The following is a 21,094-nucleotide window of genomic DNA, read 5'->3' as shown; positions in this document are numbered from 1 at the left end:
TTTCTTGACTGAAATTTCCAGCAAACGTGATTGCCTGTATACCTCAGGATGATCTTTTCTGGCCTGTTATTGTAGCACCACACTGATCAGGAGGGAAACTACAACGTTTGAAGCTTTGAAGCTTGTTCTAGAGTTCTCCCCAACGTCTCCTGGTATAACGTTGAAGACGTTGGTGTCTAAAGCACCTTTTTTTTTGCAGACTCAATTGTTTTGGTGATCCAAGGTGGAGAGATTGGTTCGTGATGCTTGCCCGTTGGAGGCTGCTCCGTTGACTCAAGTTTATTTTTGCTTTATAGCGGTTCGGTTCTTTCAGCGCAGACCTTGGAAAGGATCGGTGATTCAGGTTGAATGCTTAAAGTCGAGAGGGTAGTAAAGGGTCGTTGGTCACCAGGATTCCTAGCCTTGCGCCGAACAACTGCGCTTGTGACGGCTACCAGTGAATGAATAACTTGGTTTAATAGTGGCCGGCTTTACGTAGTCTTTTAGTCGGTAACATAACTTTAGTTTAGATAGTTTTAACGGCCAGTGGTGAGATTTCCAGTTATTCCTTATTATTTATTATTCTTAATTATGGAAAGCCAGCTGTGGGTAGTTTGACTCTTATCCTTGGAGTCTTAATGTACAGAGACCGTACTGGAAGAGAGGTATGCCGCTGACCAGAGAATATCTCGTCTTTAGGTCGTTCCCCGGATAATCAACCAGTCATCGTGAGTCAGGAAAGTGTGCCTGGAGAATACCTTATCTTTAGGTATGCCGTTTGGACGACCATTAAGAAGGAGGCCGTTGTGGCTGCTCGTACTTTCCAGGGCTGTCTTCCCTGGCTTGCATTAAAAATTGAAAATTCTCTGACGGCTCCAAGCCAAATGGTTGTATAGCCACAAAACTCTAAAGCGTTGGAGCTGGATGTGCGTTGGCTAGATACGTCTTCTGGTATTTCCCGGAGGCGTCGACCTTCTGAAGCCCATTTTTTCGTTTTTTTCGTAGCATTCGGTTGTTTTGGCAATCTGGGGTAAAAACCGATTTATTTCGCTTGTCCATAAAAAAAAAAAATGTCATTGGTAGCTGGAATGCCCAGCTGCTGGACTAACGACTTTGTTCTTGGTGTACTGCCGATATACGAGTACGATAATTGACAACTCGATGTGGCATCTTACAACTACTCTTCACTATCTTTGATTGCGGGTGGCTTTAATTTTGCTTTGACGCTAACTAGCGGATCCTACTAAACTAGGGCGCAAAGCTAGCTTATTTTAGCATTACTTTAAGCTTATTTATCGCTATTGTTCTCAAAAAAAAAAAAAAAAAACTACGCTTAAACCATCTTGGAATCATTAAGAATCAGTCTGCAAAATTTTATCAAAATCGGTTGAGTCATTTTCGCGGTTAGTGATTACAACGGTTTTAGTGACTTTTATGTAGTTGTAAGAGTTTAAAATAAGGTTTTACTTTCCCCTGCTCCCCCCCACCTTCCACTCCGCTCCCTTTTTTGTTATGACTTTCTTAGTTTTACCAGATTCATTAAGACTTTCAATAAGTTGTCTCGCTTTTTACAAATACAGTGTTTTAAGATTCTCTAATATCTATTTCAATTTTTTTTTGTATTGAAATATTTTTCTGTTAAAAATCACGTTGGAAACGCTGATTTTTGCTTTTCTTTATTCGAGGTGGCTTTGTATAAGGGTAAACGCTACAGTTGTTGATCTATCAAAACTGTTTGATTACATATTACAGAAGGTTTTGTTTGTCATAATATTAAATTAGAGCAACACATAGATAGTTTAATCTCATGCATATGGTATTAATTACTAAGATTACATTAAATTAAAAAGTTGATTACAGTTGACATTGATCTTATGCAGTAAGATGTCTCCCGGAGCGCACGAGGGGAAATATTATACATACATAATTTATGCTAATTCTTCCACAAAGAGTTTTTTTGGTGAATAAGTACGTTTTTTAAGTAAAAACGCTATCAGTAAATTACCTAATTAAGAGGGCGCTGGAATCACCTCTTTTTGAATGTTGCTTTTTTCCGAAAATGTAAACGCACTCCCAACCTGTACTGATAATTATACAAGTAATTTTGTTGTTTTCGTATGCTTATTTATATCAGTATAACTCAACTACAATTAGCGAGTGGAGACAGCAGCAGTATTAACTAAACAACATAATACTTGTCCAATTTTTAAATATAAAAATTGAAACTACAAGTAAGACTTAAAAATAAAAATAATAATAAATAAATAAATAAATTAAGTACTATTAAATCTTTATAAATATATTCCTACCCTTAAACATAAAAGATGTACAATGTATTGTAATATTCTTTAACCCACGACAGCACGTAAGCTACAGTTTGAAGAAAACGAGGAGTGCTTGATTAATAAATTTTAGAAACATTTATTGACACGTACAGGATCCACAGCTCATTTAAAAAAGGGGGACACTAGAAGGAATACTAAAGCTCACCAAAAAAAGTCAAGGGCACATCTCTCTATCTACATAAACTTTACCACTTTTATTGAGAATTAGCAGCCTGTTCTTCATATTACCTTAAAATCAGCCTAGTAATCATTCCCCATCATAAAACATCTATGTCCAGTATTTTTTTTAAATGCCGTAGTCTTCCAAATTGTGTCAAACCTACTGGACCATATTTTTTTGCCTACTAACAATTAATTCTATCACTTTTAAAGGCTTTACAAAATATCAGCCTAAAGTTTATTTTGAAAAAAATTAGAGTTATAACCTAACCAGGAGGATAGTGCGCAGATCATGCAGGGGTGAAGCCCCACATATATATATATAGCTGCTGCTGCTAGATTTATTTATTACAACTATTACTTAGTAGGCAGATATTTATAATTATATAAGATACTTTCTTTTAGTAATAAACTGTTAAATATTTGTTGCGAAAATTTGTATGGAACCTTTTACGTGATCCAGCATATTTCAAAGGCTAAAATAAACAAATGCCTATACACGTATGTATTTTTATCCGAAATAAACTAATAATTTTTGGGTCCCGCTGGATCTTTACTAGAATAGTTTTTACGATGACTTATTTCATGTAAAAAAAGTAAGAGTGCTACAGGCTTATATAAAATTTTAAAGCGATACAGGCGCTGTTATTAAAAATGTGATTTAATTATGACATTTCTATTAAGTCATACCATTAATGTTCGTGCAATTTACTATCCGTGTTGACCATCCAACATTAAACAAAGATACGAAGCATTACGAGATAATTTATGGGCTCTTAGCAAAAAAAATAGAGAGTGACAGGCTCTCATAAATTCAAGAAAAAATTGAATTACATTTGAATTAAACTTTGCCCCTGCACTTATATTACGTACAAAATAATTTTATTTGAATTCACCATCTTCAGAGTAAGTAACCGAACGTTTTGAAAAGATACGGGACATTATGTAGCGTTACGGCATCTTAGTTTTTATTTTGGGAAGTTCGAATATACTCATTGGTGAGCCAGGAAAATTGAAAAATTGGAACACCGAAATTTATTGATAGCGTGCGGAGTCCGCATGAATGTGAACTCTATCTCTCTATATATATATATATATATATATATTGCACTATGCCTCGACGTTGTAGGACCTTGAGTTCATTGTCGATTATATAAATTCAACTTCTGTGTGTGTGTGTGTGTGTGTGCGTAGCGATTTAGAAAGGCTAAACATATAGTAACATCGTTACTACGCTTGACGTAAGTGCTAATGTATACTTAAGGTCTTAAACAAATTCTTACCGTAATTTGAAAAATTCGAACGTTATTATTAGATTTAATGATAATATAATTTAATACTCAAGATTTTTTTGAGTATTTCCTTTGTATCTCCTATAGTTTTTTCGCAGTGTTGTAAATACTCAAGCAAAGTGTGCAAATTACTAGTTATTTAATCCCTTACTGACAAATACTTGGAATCTTTACAAATTCATACATTTTATTTTGTTTCTCTGACATTTGTAACTAAAAACAAATGTAGTGGTTTTTTAACAAAATACGCTTCCGCAACTTAACGTTTTTAAAGATTTTTTTATTGAATTTTTGACTAAAATGTATTATGATGCAATCAAATGCTTGCATGAATAGAAAACCCTTAGTTCATAGATTTTTTGATAATATTTCTGCATTTTTATGTAGTACCTTGTACAATGATAAAAATTTGTGAACAATAAAGTTATTTTTTACTTTCAGGGAAATTTAGATGAAGTTATGAATACATTCTTTAACACTCTTTATCAAAAAATGTTTACTGTTTTGAATAGTCAGTACAGATTTGATAATAAGTACCTTGAATGTGTGGGCCAGCATATGAAGGAAATGAAACCATTTGGTGATATTCCTCAAAAACTAGGAGTACAAATAAAGCGCTCATTTATAGCTACTAGAGCCTTTAGTCAAGCTCTTCAGGTTTCGTCAGAAGTATTAAAAAAAATGCAACAGGTAGAACGTAATAATAACTGTTAAATAATTAACGAATAACTTACAATATCTCTTCTAGCTGAAAGCTACAGATGAGTGTTCTGCTGCTCTCACGCGAATGACGTTATGTCCATCATGCAGCGGTATTAACGAAAAAGTACTTGCTTGCAATAATATGTGTGAAAATGTAATGAAAGGTTGTCTAACACAACACGCTGCACTAGATTCTGACTGGAATCAATTCGTAGGTAAGGTTATACAAACCGTTTTAATATAAACTCTTTATCAAATTTTAAGCAAGAATTAATTTGCCTATGTTTTTGAACTAACTCCAAAATAGTTATTAAAAAGTTGTACTGTTGTACCTAAAAAAGGAATAGTTATCTAACTATTAGCTAGCTGAAGAATAACGGTTAAAATCAAAATAAACATAATTATATATCGCGCCTTTTATTTATTTAACCATAAACTATTCAGTTTTTTTTGTACATGGTAATTTTTCAGTAAACTATAATAAATTATTTGTTATGCTATAACTTATAATCTAATAAAAATTAAATTTTTTATATTTAACCATCATAACTAACGTAGTTTTTTTAGTGGCAGTGAATTTTTTTTATAAAGAAAGTGTAATTTATTTAAGTTATCTTAATATATTTACTGTAGTCCAAGTATTGTATCCTATATTCACTAAGATTTAAATCTGAGTATTTTTTGTGTTACCATACAAATAATTTTCGAGAAAATTTATTGCTCACTTTACTGAATATTCTGATTTCTTTCATTTCCTTATTTTATGTGCTTTACAAGCTTAAGAGAGCAGTATTGTCGTGTATAAATTAACTCAGAAGTTGTGAATAAAAACGTGGAAAGAAGCACTTAGGAAGGTGTACGTAGAAGATTTTAATTGACTAGGAAACTGTACAGATAGTTATTCATTAATATTCACAGCAGTTAATGTTAAAATTCCGTACATAGTAGATTCATGGCCGTTCAGTCAAATCTCTCTCTCTCTCTCTCCCTCTCTCTCTCTCGCACTCTCCGCTCATGTGACAGAACTCTAATTAAAGCTTTAAAATTTGTTATCTTTATTTATAGTTTGTCATAATAATACTCATGACTATAACTCGTTCAATACTTTTGACAATGACACTGCGAAAATATTTATTTTACTTACTGTAACTTTCTATCTAGAAGATTCTTATAAAAAAAATATTAGTCAATTGCCACATAGTATTAACCACTGCATCGTTAAAGTGAATACAAACGGCATGTTACACAGTGTATTAATTATACTCGATAATGCATGGAAATAGTTAAAGATTCGTTTGCTGGATTCTACTCCGACAAATGAACTGACTTACTAATTAAGACGTAATACATGCATATTAAAATTGTAAAAAGCATATAAAAAAGTGATTTTTGATAAATTTATGCATACTTCATAATAACTTTCATGTCCTCACTCCGTATAAAACTCGTATAAGTATGTGAATAAATTAATTTCTTAATCTAATACAAATGTTACACCTTTTTTGTTAGCCCAAGACTTAGTTAGCTGAAAATTAGAAAAAATCATAATTAGTTGATTTTTTAAATTCGTTGCTGTCAGAGTACTAAACCATTTTTATATGCACTCGTTTTATTTTATTCCGATCCGAATTTGCCTTAGGACTATTCAGCAATAAAAAAAAAATTTTTTTCTCTTAGAAAATTGTCGCAAAAATATTACTATGTTAATAAGCTTTTAATTATCACATCTTGCTCTTATTGTTCTAAATTTTATTTATCTTGCCAGCACGTTTTAATATCAGAAACAACGATTTCCGTTACAGCCTAGAAAGCATTTTGAAATGAACTTATGTATGGCTTAGAAGTCTATGTAAGTGGCACATTTTATTTTCAAGCATATTGTATGAAGACAACAAATTTTAGGAAAAATAAAATTTACCTAGACACATAATAATCCGGCTGCTTTCATTGAGACAAATCGATGTAGAGGTTTAAAAGTATCTGCACTAAATTAAGCTAGTAACATTAAAATAAAGTAAAATTTTAACTGTATTTCTGGAATACAATGTTATTTTTTTTCAAAGCAAAGATTCAGCAAACCACATTTATTTTCCTACAATTTTTCTAACGGCAATATAATGAAGTGCTCCATGATTTTAATACATTTTTTCTGTATTATAGGTTTTTTAGTTACTTTTTAACGCGTTTATTAGTTACTTTCATCACGTAAATCAGTGAACACAGTGTTTACAATGAGCTTCTGCCCATAAGACATAGTCTCCTTTGTCAACTGACCAAACTTCATCCCACTTGTCAATTAATTCAACTTTCAGTTAGTCTTTGCCCAGTTCATAGAGAACGTCAGTCTTATAAAACTTCCAACCTGAGCGTTTCCTTGAAAACGAAAATGCTTTAACGATGAGCCATACAGTGCAAGTATCTCCAACAATAATTTATTAAAGAAATTTGAAATAATTACTCGATAAATTATCTTACTAATATATAAAGCAAATTTGCTAAAACTGTTGTAATCGCTAACCGCGAAATCTACTGAACCGATTTTGCTGAAATTTTGCATACCAGTTCTTGACACTTCTTTAATAGTTTTAGTTTAGTTTTAATCTTAAAAAATTTAATGACCATAGCAAGAAATGAGCTCGAAGTTTTGCAAAAATACGCCAGATTTTCACGTTAGTTCAGTACGATCCACTAGGTGGCGTCGACATAAAATCAAAGCTTCCTGCAACAGGATTGAATAAGTGTGGTTATAATATGCCGGAGCGTCCCTAAAACTTTCGCAGTCGTCAACCGGCAGTACATCGACCTGGATCGAAACAGTTGATGTAAGTTGTGCAGCTGGATATCCCGGTTACCAACAACAGATTTCTTTAATGGGCCAGTGACCTAGGTCTACTTCCATCCTAAACCTCCAGGATTGGTAAATGCCACCAATAAAAAAACATTCTAACGGATACCGTCTCCAGTGAAATACCATGAGACGTATTTATCCAGAGCACAACCTACTCTAACACTTAAGAATCATACGGCCGTTCCACCATTCATCCTGGTGTCGTCAGAGAATTTTATACTACAAATACAAGCCAGGAAAGACAGCCCTGCGGAGTACGGGCAGCCACAACGGCTTCCTTCTCAGAAGTCGCCTCAACGGCATATCCACAGAGAAGGTATTCTCTAGGCTAACTTTCCCGACCTACGATGAGCGGTTGGTTATCCAAAAAATAACCTGAAGACGAGATATTCTTTGAACAGCGGTGTACCTCCCTCCATCACGGTCTGAATACACAGAGACTTCGAGGGTAGGAGTCCAGCTACGTGCAGCCAGCTCTTCATCATCAAGAATAATAATAATTAGTATCTGGATGTTTCACCACTGGCCCTTTTCAGGACCATTATAAGTACTTATGTTCCCTACTAAATAATCAATCTCAATGGTTTTTTTGAGAGTCACCTAAGTTTCAACTACCTTGCCAACGAATACATTTTTACTACCATTTCCGGAAGCAATTCGTCGACTAAAAGGCTATGTTAACTAAAGACGGCCACTATTAAACCAAGTCAGTCATTCACTGGCAGTCCTCATGAGTGCAGTTGTTCGTCGTAAGGCTGTGAACCCCGAAGACCGATGACCCTATACTACCCTCTGGACTCTTAGCATTTAACCACGAATCACTGATCCTCTCCAAGGTCTGCGCTGGAAGAACCTAACAGATATAAAAAAAAAAAATTTTAGCCAACGCGACAGTCTCCAACGAGCAAGCATCACGAACCAATCTCCCCACCTTAGTTACCAAAACAACTGAGTCTGCAAGAAAAAGGTGCTTTAGACACCGACGTCTTTGACGTTATACCAGTAGCCGTTGGAAAAGATCTCTACAACTAGCTAGAGAAGATCAGCCTGAGGTATCGAAGCAGTCGCGTTTGCTGGAAACATGAGTAAAAAAAGAGTTGACTTAGGAAACTCACCAATTCTCTTTAGGGCCATTAGACATCGAACTACCTTGCCAACAAATATGTTAGAACTTAACAAAGTTGACAAAAAACACCCTTTAAGGCTCACAAAAGTCTTAACCATACCAAAAGTCGCTTAACAGATTGAAAAAATAGCCCTTTTTGCAAATTATACGAGATAAACTGGAAATTAACGGCTCCTTAGAGCCAAGGATTGTTTTATGGCATAAGGAATTCACGGTACCTTTCAGCAAAAATATTTTTTTTTTTAATTTTCACAGCTTATTATTTGACCAAATAAACTGTATGGAGTGCGAACAAATATGTTTTTAACAAGAAGTTTTTAGTTTCGAGAAGTGTCAAGAATAGATGTAAAATTTCTAACTGAAAACGTTTCACATTACATGTCAGCACACTACGGTGTTCCATTTAGTAAGTTAAGATTTTAAACTCCCAAAAAATATGTTTTGAAAACAAAAATTTTTTCTTGTATCCCACAACTTTATTACTAGAGCAACAAAGTTCTGAAGCTTAATCTTTACATTCTTCATTGCCACAAAAATACAAATACATTTTGTACTTATTTAAAAATCTGAATTTAGATCCTTAAAGATTTAAAAAATTACTGTAAGGGTACAATAAAAAGCTGATCTCTCGCATAATGGATTTTTTATTTGTCGATTTTAACGCTACTGTTCCAACCTCGATAAATTTTCCGTGGCAGTTTCTTAATGCCTGAAATTGTATTCATTAGATTCATTTAAAGTTTTTGTTCCAATTCACCCTCTTTCGACTTTTGGCATGCTTAAGACTTTTGTGACCCCTAAAGGCTGTTTTCTGTTAACATTGTTGAGTTCTAATACATTTGTTGGCAATGTAGTTCGACGTCCGATTACCCTAAAAATACTGGTGAGCTTATTAAGTAATTTCTTTCTTGACTGAAGTTTACAGCAATTGTGACTATCTGAATACCTCAGGGCGATCTTCTCTGGCCTGCTATTGAAGCTTCAGACTAATCGGAAGAAAAATCACAAAGTCCGAAGCTTTGGAGCTAGTTGTAGTGCTCTTTCCCAACGTCTCTTTGTATAACGTCAAAGACGTTGGTGTCTAAAGCACCTTTTTCAGACTCAGTTGTTTTAATGATCTAAGATGGAGAGATGGGTTTGTGATGCTTGCCAGTTGGAGACTCTTATTGGCTTAAGTTTTTTTCCTTCTTAGCCGTTAGGTTTGCCCAGCGCAGATCTTAGAGAGGATCGGTGATTCCTGGTGTAATGCTTAGAGTTGAGAGGGTAATATAGGGTCGTCACTGGGGTTCCCAGCCTTGCGACGAACAACTCCGCTCGTGACGTCTGTCAGTGAAAGACTGACTTTGTTTAATAGTGGACGACTTTACATAGTCTTTTAGTCGATGAATAACGTTTTCGAAAATGGTAGTTAATTGCTTTTATTGGAAAGGTAGTAAAAACTTAGGTGGCCCTTAAAAGAACAGATAAGATTGATGGTAAAATAGTGAAAGTAAATACTTATATTGGCCCTGAAAAGGGCCAGTGGTAAAATTTCCAGTTATTCCTGATATTTATTCTTGATGATGGAGAGCCAGCTACAGGTAGCTTGAGTCTTACCCTCGGAGTCTCTGTGCACGGAGACCGTGATGGAGGGAGGTACACCGCTGACCAAAGAATATCTCGTCTTCAGGTTTTTTGGATAACCAACCGCTCATCGTTGGTCGAGAAAGTTAGCCTAGAGAATACCTTCTCTGTGGATATACCGTTGAGACGACTTCTGAGAAGGAAGCCGTTGTGGCTGCCCGTACTCTGCAGGGCCGTCTTTCCTGGCTTACATTTGTGGCACAAAATTCCCTGACGGCACCAGGCCAGATTGTGGTACAGCCTCATATTTCTGAAGTGTTGGAGCAGATTGTGCTCTGTCTAAACACGTCTCCTGGTATTCTACCGGAGACGTTATTGGTTAGAACATGTATCATTTACATTCTTGATGCAGCTTGGAGACTTGCCAGTAAACGACGGCAGAAGTTTTGGAGACCCTTTGGCGTATTATAACCACACTAATTTAATTTTGTCGCAGGTAGCTTCGATTTTATGTCGACGCCACCTAGTAGATCCCACTGAACTAACGTTAAAAGCTGGCGTGTTTTTGCAAAACTTTGAGCTAATTTATTACATATTTTTATTAAATTTTTTAAAATAAAAACTTTCCTAAAACGATGTAGGAAGTGTTAAGAATTGGTATGCAAAATTTCAGCAAAATCGGTACAGTAGTTTTTGCAGTTAGCGATTACAACAGTTTTAGCGATTTCGCTTCATATATTAGTAAGATAATGCTTGACAGAATAAAACACTTGCTTGACAACAAATAACAGATATGTTACAGCGTTGTATAGAACTAGAACTCATTAATCCTATCAATATTCCAAACATCAATAAATTCACTATCGTAGAAGAAATTAGACCAGTATTGACATTAAAAAAAGATGCAATCACAGAAAACAGTAGAGACTCGTACCGAACGAGCTGCTTAGTAATTTCAATTGTAAATTGTATGCAAAGAATTGAATTGATAAGTTCAGTAACTAAACTTTAAAAAGACTTAGAAGAAAGAGCTTCTAAGTCTATTTCCAAATGGTTTTATGGAATTAAACAACCATTTCTTTTATAGGTGATTTGTACATCAGATCCCAGATTCAAACAATCCAATTTAATAACCAGTTGGTTATGCATGAACTAGAATACGAAAAAAGTAGTTACAAGAGTAGTTCTGTGTCCCCTTTAGTTGCTTCCCTAGATCCAGTGGTGGAGATGGTTCAATACTGCGTTAGTGGTAAGGTGGGTACTATAAGACGCTTTCATACTATTAAACTGGGTGCAAGTAATATATATATGGGGCATTCTTTTTAATATTTACCCCCCTGCTGTCTAAAAATGGAAGCAGCTAAAAAATTATAATAAATCACAATTTTGTAGCTTAAAGCCTGTAGTTTACGATAATGAGTGGCTCTTTTTGAAAATAAAAAATGGTGGCTGATGGTATGACTCTGACTGTCGATGAAGACCGCAAAAAATGTTAAAATAAGCAAATATCTTGAAATCTTATCATATTGCAATCCAAAAAAATGTGTAAATATGTTTGTTTTTGGTTGTTTTAGTAAAGTTAAGCGTATGCGTTTTAGTATAAGGTCACATTTTGGTTCTTACCTCAAAAAACAGCTGTAAATCGTATTTTTTTGTTAAAATATTTCATGTAGCCATCGAGATAAGTACAAAAATATTTCTTTTATGCGAATTACCTCAAATAAACCTTAATTTAATAAGGTCATCAGTCTGTGACAAAACAAAATCTGTCCGTAACCTAAATAAACAGTCATTAACGTCTATTTTGCTAGTATGAGGGCATATCGCAATAAGCTCATCCATCAGATGGCGCGCCTGAGTGATTCACGTGAACTAGTGTGTCCATATATAAGATGGTGCTATATATAGACGACATATAACACCATCGTGTATATAGGTACCCTAGTCGACGTGAATCGTTTAGACATCGTTGCGCCATCTGATGGATGAGCTTTTTGCGATATACCCTCATAAACTTTATTTATCGTTCTAAGATAAGTGACACAATAAATTTTGTGCGAGATGAACTGTAAAAATTTAGCCAGTGAGAATTTCAACCATACACATTATTATATAATACTAATAAAATATTATACACCCTTCCTCAAGAGATCCTGCGAGTTTTCCTGCAGGATCTTTTGGTATATGGACTAGAGAAAAGTTCCCTTAACTCAAAAATTGCTGCATGGTTAATTTCAACTTAATATGAACAATACTTGATTAATATAGGAATTCAATTTCCAATAGTATTCTATTGCAATTAAAGTCAAAGTACTAAATTTAATTTAATTAAAGTACTCATTTGTGTTCATCAGATTCTAAAATATTAACTCAATACATAGCTTCTAAATATACATTATTTAATCATTCATTTAAAACTATAGGACTTAATTAACAATTTCCTTATATTAAGTATTACCTCTCTAGAGTATGTATTATTTTCTAAATGAGAAAAATTTTTTAGTATTTACTAACCACGTACCTCAACTGACACCACGCTAACTACAAACAAGCCAGCTAAATGAAAGAACGCCGATAATCAAGAACTCACGTGTGTTATATATATTGTTTATGTTCACAAACTTTTCTCAACCAGTATATATTCGACAGAATTATATATTTTTACAAGTGCTGTTTGTTGTAAGTATATTTTGATTGTACATGTAAATCTACAGGCCCGATTTGATAAAAATGCGGTAAATTATCCCATGATTATCGCTTAAGTATAGCCGTTTTATATACATACATTGATTTACTGTATACTTAAGTAGCAAGCACTGTGTAACTTGAAGAGAAGCCTGAAGATAAGCTGTCAGCTATTACGCGAATAGTTATTTGGAGTAAAACATACAAGAAAAATATATGTTCTGCATTGCTTACCTTTTTGTTGTACCCTAAAATTTTTATTTACTTTGAGGTTATCCTAATATTTACAATTAGAATTAGGTATTGCAATAATTAAATTTTGATAAAAACGTCCTCTAAATAGAATCATTTACTTGTGTTTTTGATAAGTTCAAATATTTTTTTAATATTTAAATTTCTGATTTGACTTCGATCTGCATCTTATAGATTTGTTGACTGTTTCTAATATTTATTGATTCTTATAAATTTTCTTACAACTAATTAAAACAATCCACTGGAGGAGAAGAGGGTGATACCTAAAAATGTTGTCCATAGCTGATATTACGATACAGTCTTTCATTTTCCATTAGACCTCCGACACTTTTTGATACAAAGTAAAAATTCCAGATTTTGACAATGGCAGATAAGATTCATCGTGATCGATTCAGAAATCCATACGCAGATGAAGGAGTACAGCCACATAAGGGCTCAAACTTAAGAATAATTTCATTAGATTTATTTGAAAAAAAGCCCAATCTGCCAAACGATAGTCATGTATGTAATAATTGTCGATTGGGGCGTTCATTAAAACGTGCAAGTGATAGATCAATTGATACTATTCGTGCAAATGCAGACATAGACAGTGATGATACAACAGAAATCGATCTTAACAATTCTTACGACTATTGTAAAAATGTGGATGATGTTCAAAGCTTTTTCTTCAAGAAGCAGGAGAACTATTTCAAGAGCTAAAAAATAAATTTTCAGGATTAATAAGTACCGATCAATTGAAAGTTCGAATTCTCACTTTATGCCCAGAGTCCTGGAGTATCAACAAAATAGTAAAAGTTTTCGATGCAACAAAATATTTAGCAAGAAAAGCTAAAGAACTTAAAAAAAGTGGAAGGATTTTTGGTGAAACAATCACATCAGTACGAAAACGTATATCAGATACTCACATGATGACTATAAATAATGTTTTTAATCAGGATTCCATTAGTAGAACTATGCCTGGAATGAAAGATGTTGTATCAGTTAGAATTTATGACAAACGTACTCATTTTCAGAAACGTCTTGTAATGTTTGGCCTAAAAGAACTGTTTAATTTATTAAAAGAGGCACATCCCGATGTTTCAATTAGTTTTAGTGCTTTTGCAAAACTGCGACCCAAACATTGCATTTTACCAGGAGCAAGTGGAACTCCATGTGTGTTTGCACTATACATCAGAATGTAAAGCTTCAATTAGATGCAATAGATATAGTAAACATGACGAAAAATTTTGAAAAACCGATTGAAAATTACAAGGATCTTTTAAGTTTGATTGTTTGCAAAAATCCAACAAACTCATGTTATTTAAATGATTGTCAAAGTTATCCAAATATTACACAGTTATCAGATATGTCGACTGAGGCCTTTAGAAACTTTGGTCTGGAGCAAATACAATATAGTACATGGACAGCAACAGACAGAGCGACATTGCTGACTGTGACATCTGATGTTAGTGAATTTATCGACGATCTGTGTTATAAATTACAAGTACTCAAGCCGCACTCATTTATTACTAAAATGCAGTCAGAATATATAAAACATATTAAAAGTAATATTTCTAATTACGAAGTAGTTATTATGTTTGATTTCTCAGAAAATTACTTCTATGTTTTGCAAGATGCTTTGCAAGCGTTTCACTTTAATAATGCACAGTGCACAATTTTTCCCATTATATGTTATTTCAAAGAGAGTGACCAAATAAGACACAAAAGTTGAGTTTTTTTATCAGGTAGTACAAGACACGGCAGTGCTGCAGTATTCACTGTACAAAAGCAACTAATTCCTGAAATTAAAAAACTAGTGAAAAATGTTAAAAAGATAATTTTTATTACAAGTGGTGCGAAACAACACTTCAAGAACAAATATCAGATTTCAAATCTCGTCAATCATGAGCACGACTTTGGTGTTCGAGCAGAATGGCACTATACTACAACTGGTCACGGGAAAAGTGCGTATGATGGAATTGAAGCCACATTCAAAAGAGAGGCTTATCGAGCTAGCCTAACGGCTAAGCCGACAGAAGCAATACTCAAGCCCGAATCTTTATTTAAATGGTCGAAAAATCATTTTAAAAATATTGAAATATTTTATTTTAGTACAATTGAACATGATAAGTCCACGAGATGTTTAAAAAAAAGATTTGATGCAGCTGTTCCTATACCAGAAATACTGAAAAATCACCCGTTTAAATTATTGCAAAATGGAAATCTACTTATGAAAAGATTTTCAAATGAGATTGGCGGTATTGAATTTTCATTAAAAAATAAAAAGATTGTATGATATAATCGTATTAGATTATACTGAGTTAAAATACAATAAAGCCTTATTTAATGCAAAATTCAGCTTTTCCTTGATTTAAATTTGGAATTAGCGATTTGTAGATATCGTAGACAAAAAATAGTTAACAAATTCCCTATAATTTATGAATTATCTTACAATCTTAAAGCATTAAACATATTATCTAAAGTTTCTACCTTACCAACTTCATTAATTTTTTATCGTACAGCTATTTATTCCTTAAATAATAAAAAAAACATTTTGCTCGTTATAAGCTGATACTATGATAAATAAGCCTATGTCAAGTTTATTGAAATTAGTAGCAAATTGAGAGAGAAACGTTGCAACGCGTAATCATAAAATTAATTTAAGTTTATATTTATACTGTGAATCACATAAAAAACTTATTGTGTAACTTATGTTACTTACTTTAGGGCGATGAATGAGATTAAATAATAAATCACGATGAATAAATTCTAAAGTCGTAATACTTAATATAAATGATTTCTTGATCAAGCCCTATTGTTTTTAGTAAATGATTAAATTGTTTATGCAAGGAGCGGCGTTGGCTCAGTGGTAAGCGTGCTTGTTACTGATACAACGCAGTTCTAGGGGTCGTGGGTTCGATTCCCTGTGAATGCAGATTTTTTCAAAAACTGTTTTCATCGAGAAAAGTTCCTGTGTAACCCCGACTGTTTTGGGGCGGATTTTTCCGTGGAATTTTCCTTCAGAGTAATTCCAGAGTTTTTTCATTGCCCCGCAAGTTTTTGGGCCTGGGTGAATGCGAAACAGTGTTAGGGCTATATGTAGGGATTAGCGGACCCGATGCCAGGCGTCGGGCAGGGATCGCAGGCCTTACCGGCGAGGAGTGGCCCCTGAAATACGGGGCTTCTCCGGGGATGCTAATTAGCCTGGATCCGATGCTTCGGCAGAGAGCACTGGCTTAACTGGCGAGGACTAGACGTCCTGGAATAATGCAGTCTTCTCTGGGGAAAGACTACACAGTGGTGAGTGGACCCGATGCACCATCGGTGCAGAGAGTGTCAGCTTAATTGGCAAGGTGTTCCACGGGAGAAACTCACACTGTGCCCATGGATTTAGGTAGGATGCGAGAAAAAAGGTTTAGAGATGGGTGTGGCAATACACCCCACACATAGGTGGTGAGTGGGTGGCCCCCGCGACTAGGCCAAGTAGGCTGTCGTGGTAACCCGGAGTAAAAAAAATAAAATTAAATAATGTATGCATAGAAAACATGTATTAAGTAAATATTGTAGTATCTAATGAGCACAAATAAGTACTTTCATTAAATTGAAATATAGTACTTTGATTTTAATAGCAATTTAATCCTATTGGAAATTTAACATTTTTATAAATTGATTATTGTTTATATCAAGTTACAATTAACAATGTTATCATTTTTGAGTTAAGAAAACTTTACTCTAGTACAAATTCCAAAAGATCCTGTAGGAAAGCTTGAAGGATCTCTAGAGTACGGGTTTACAATATTGAATAAGTATTATTTTTTATTGTGTCTTGTTAAAATTCTTACTGTTTAAATTTCCACAGTTGATCTCATACGAAATCCATAGTGTGACTCATCTTAGTACGATAATTAAAGTTTATACTAGCAAAATAGACGTTAATGACTGTTTATATAGGTTACGGACAGATTTTGTTTTGTCACAGACTAATAAACTCATTAAATTAAGGTTTATTTAAGGTAATTTGTATAAAAGAAATATTTTTGTACTTATCTCGATGGCTACATGAAATATTTTAACAAAAAAATACGATTTACAGCTGTTTTTTGAGGTTAGAACCAAAGTGTGACCTGATACTAAAACGCATATGCTTAACTTTACTAAAACAACCAAAAAAAAAACATATTTACACATTTTTTTGGCTTGCAATATGATAAGATTTCAAGATATTTGCTTATTTTAACGTTTTTTGCGGTCTTCATCGACAGTCGGAGTCATACCATCAGCCGCCATTTTTTATTTTCAGAAAAAGCCACTCATTATCGTAAGCTACAGGCTTTAAGCTACAAAATAGTGATTTATTATAATTTTTTAGCTGCTTCCATTTTTGGACAGCAGGGGGGGTAAATATTAAAAAGAATGCCCCATATATATATATATGTATATTCTTATACTATATAGTGATTTTGGAGTGTCATTCTACATAACCCCCCTCCACCCCTCCTAGGCCCCTTCTCACCCCCCCTCTTCTCTAGAAAAGGGAAAGTTCTAATAGTTTTTACGTTATTTTTATTGAGTTAAATTTTTGTTTAGCCCTTCCCTCTACCCCCTCCACCTCTTCCTCAGCTTCCCGCTCGATTTTTATAAGCCCCTGTCTGAATGAGGTTAAATTTCATTAGTTCATAGCTTAGGCCCCATTTAAAGTGAGTGCAGCATCCAACGGCAAAGGTCGGTAAAAGTAGGGAAAGGTTAGATTGAGGTCTGCAATGAGCGCCACAGGCTATTGCTTACGTTTCCTAACTTTTTGTTTATGCTGCTAGGTGTTCCTCTTTTGTGTATAGGTATACAAAGTAGTATCAACAAGGGATAGCATTTGCTAGGAACGTGAACCAAAAGTAAGAACACGTTAGCAACAGCTTGTGGTGCTGATTGCCTACCTTTGCCTAGACTTTGCCGACTTTTGCTTTCAGCTGCTTTTGGTTGCTGCACTTACTATAAATGAGGCCTTATTTTGATTTGGTTATAATTTTGTGTAGCCCCGCCTTACCCCTACACCCAACTTAATGAGCCAATAACTGTATTTGCTATATGTATGTGATTTGGCGCTACTTGTTACTTTAACACATATTTTTATGAGAATGTAGAGAACTTTTGTCGACGGTGGCCGCTTCAACTATTTTGCTCCATAAGATCTCAGGATTGCTGCAATATTTGTTCTAGCTCTCTTCAACCACATTACACCTCTCTCTTAATAATTTTTTTATCTATATATATATATATAATTGTTAGCAGATTTACATACTACCTGTAAGGTATAGTGCTATGGAGTGACAGGTTAATTTTTTTCACTAGTTCTCAAGAAGCTTATTCATTGCATTATTGAGGATGTAGTAAACATGTAGCATATGTTAAACGAATAATTTTGTAAGTTTTTTATTATTTGCACTAATCTAAGAAGATATCATACTATTTATGTATTTAGAAGTGATTATTTTATTGTCAAAATGTTAAATAATTAGTAGATGTGCATGTGGTAGTCCACGTTTTTGGAATCTTATGGTATAAACATAAATTATTATATTACTCAAAATGTTGTTACGCGTTATATCGTCTGAAATTAATTGTAATTTTGGGTGCAATAGCCGAACAGTTGTTTTTGGTATATGGTTTGGCACTGTTTTTTTCGGAAAGTAAGCCAAAACCGTTTTCAATTATTTTTATTTAGAATTGCACGTTTCTATTTCAAATTTCTAGTCTACCGCATTTTCTCATTATAGCCATAGCATCTTACTGATGTTGTTGCATATAACGTGGCCCTCCAACATATGTCGATCGCAATGTATATACGTCTCCAATTTTTTATTTTTTTTTCAAAATATTCTTATATATTTTCCGCGCTGTTTTTACAGCATTTGATAAACCTTTATAACATTTAATTTTGAATTTTTCAACAATATCCTTAAAATAGCTGAGGTTCTTATTTTTAATCATAAGGTATACATGTACAAAAACTGTTGAGTCAATTTTCCGACTTATTATAGAAAGCTAAAAAATGTTATGTTTATGCTGTAGGAAAATGTAGATAAGTAATACTGTAGCATAGTTAGATAATTTGGATTGTTATTATTATTATTATTGTTATTATTATTATAATTATTATTGTTATTATTATTATTACTATTATTATTATTACTATTATTATCATTATTATTATTATTATTACTATTATTATTATTATTATTATTATTATTATTATTATTATTATTATTATTATTATTATTGGTTTGTTAGTATAAATCAGTGCCCTCCGGTGAATTTGGAAATTCAATGTGATCAGTGATCCGTTGGGGGCGAAATGTGAGAAAATAAATAAATACAAGTGAAGTGTATTTAAATTTTTTTGCGTTGATTTATTAATGTGCAACGTTTCGCTGACAATATGCGTCAGCCTCATCAGGCTACAAAATTAAAATTAAAAACACACAATGAGTGATCTGGTAGGCTCAAACACAAAATACAATAAATTTTGATGTAACAATTCGGTAACTGATCACTGATCACTTTAAATTTCCTATTATTATTATTATTGTTATGATCAGAACAAAGTTTAGAGTAATTAGTATTTCAGCTTATATCACCTGTTGGAAACATTACTGAAAATACCATTGGATCAACAAAATAGGAGAAATTATTTAGATTATTTGTTTTAGATATTTTTTGTTATATTTTTAGGATAGACTCACAGATTAAAATTTTCTGGTAATTCTGAGTCTGTAATAACTATTGCTCTACATTCGACAGTTAATAATTTATTGTAGGTATGTCTTTTTTTACTTGTTATAAAAAAACCATTATATAATTATAAATTCTTTCTAACATAAGCAATTTCATTGAAATATCAATAGTTTTTAGCTGTAGAACTTTTTTTCATAAGAAAAGTCAGGATTTTAATGTTATTTTTAATTAGGTTATTGTTTCTACTTGAATTCAATCCTATTTAAATTGCCACTTAATCGTTATATGTATATAATTAACCATATTTTGTTATTTTGCTCTTATCTAATTTGATAGTATTAGATACAAGGTGACAAAGTTATTCTTGAATTCTTATGTTACAAAGAGATTTACCTTTTTGATTTATCTAATTGCTCATAAAATATGCAAAACAAAAAATGTAACTATAATATTAGATCAGCATTCTAGAAGTTTTATCATAAAAAACAAATTTTACAGTTTTTTGTAATATTTACTTAGAGGACTCAAACAAATTCCGGCATTTTTGCAACAACTATATTTCTTACGTTTTTTTGCCCAAAACATTGCTAAATAATACTCACATTCGTTACTCAGTTTACCATAGCAAAAAGGTTCTATTAAGAATTTATTTTTATTTGTTGCACTTATACAATTACAATTCTTTTTATGATGGTTTTTTACTGTACTTAAATTTTTTTGTTTTTTTTTTTTCAATAAATCAAGTGTATAATTTCCTGAAATTTTTTGTACGTCCAGATTTTAACAAGTTATTAAAGTAAAAGTACTAGAATCAATGTCACTAGGAAATGATATACTTAATTGTAAACTAGAATAATTACCAAAAAATATAAGGTTACTTAAATCTTACTCATTATACTATAATGTACATTTAAAATATTTGTACATGACATTAAATTTTATTTGCAGTGGCAAAAATTCTACTTTGTGACATAAGATCAAAATATTTATTACGGAATATTTCACTTTTAAAGTTATTATTTACAAGAACGTAGTTTTCATAATATGCTACTTATTGACAATATGTTTGACCATTATTAATCTTACTCTCATATAATAATAATCATGATCATACAAAAAATTAGAAAATCTCTGAATAATTCATTTTCGTCACTTACAATAACTATTCCATCAAAATGACTTTCGAATTTTGTAATTTCATCGTCATTCTCGTTCAAAGTATCACTGTTTTTTGTTTTGTTTTAATTTCTTAGTTGGCTTATTATTCTATTCAAATTATTGTTATTATTAGAATTTTAATATTCTAACATGTCATGATGACCTGAATCAAGGTTTTTTGTAAAAAGTATAGTCAATTCTACATTATTTTAAAAATTTCGGCATTTATTGATTTTTTTTTTTTATTTTTAAAAAATAATGTTACATTAACTTTATA

At 32.8% G+C, this 21,094-nt stretch overlaps 1 protein-coding gene across 1 annotated transcript in view; it reads left to right on the top strand.

Annotated features, from left to right (window-relative positions):
* The window catches only part of dlp (glypican dally-like), a 79,598-nt gene that overhangs the window by 24,905 nt on the left and 33,599 nt on the right, over positions 1–21,094 (top strand). Inside the window, exons 2-3 of the mRNA XM_089592343.1 lie at positions 4,217–4,465; positions 4,524–4,692. Coding sequence (XP_089448469.1) covers positions 4,217–4,465; positions 4,524–4,692 — 418 coding nt within the window. The remainder of the gene's footprint in view (positions 1–4,216; positions 4,466–4,523; positions 4,693–21,094) is intronic.

Source organism: Copidosoma floridanum, unplaced genomic scaffold, assembly GCF_036245765.1.
Source record: "Copidosoma floridanum isolate Cflo_tuat_1 unplaced genomic scaffold, Cflo_Japanese_pri ptg000016l, whole genome shotgun sequence".
NCBI classification, from domain to species: domain Eukaryota; kingdom Metazoa; phylum Arthropoda; class Insecta; order Hymenoptera; family Encyrtidae; genus Copidosoma; species Copidosoma floridanum.
This window is presented reverse-complemented; position numbering and strand designations above follow the sequence as displayed.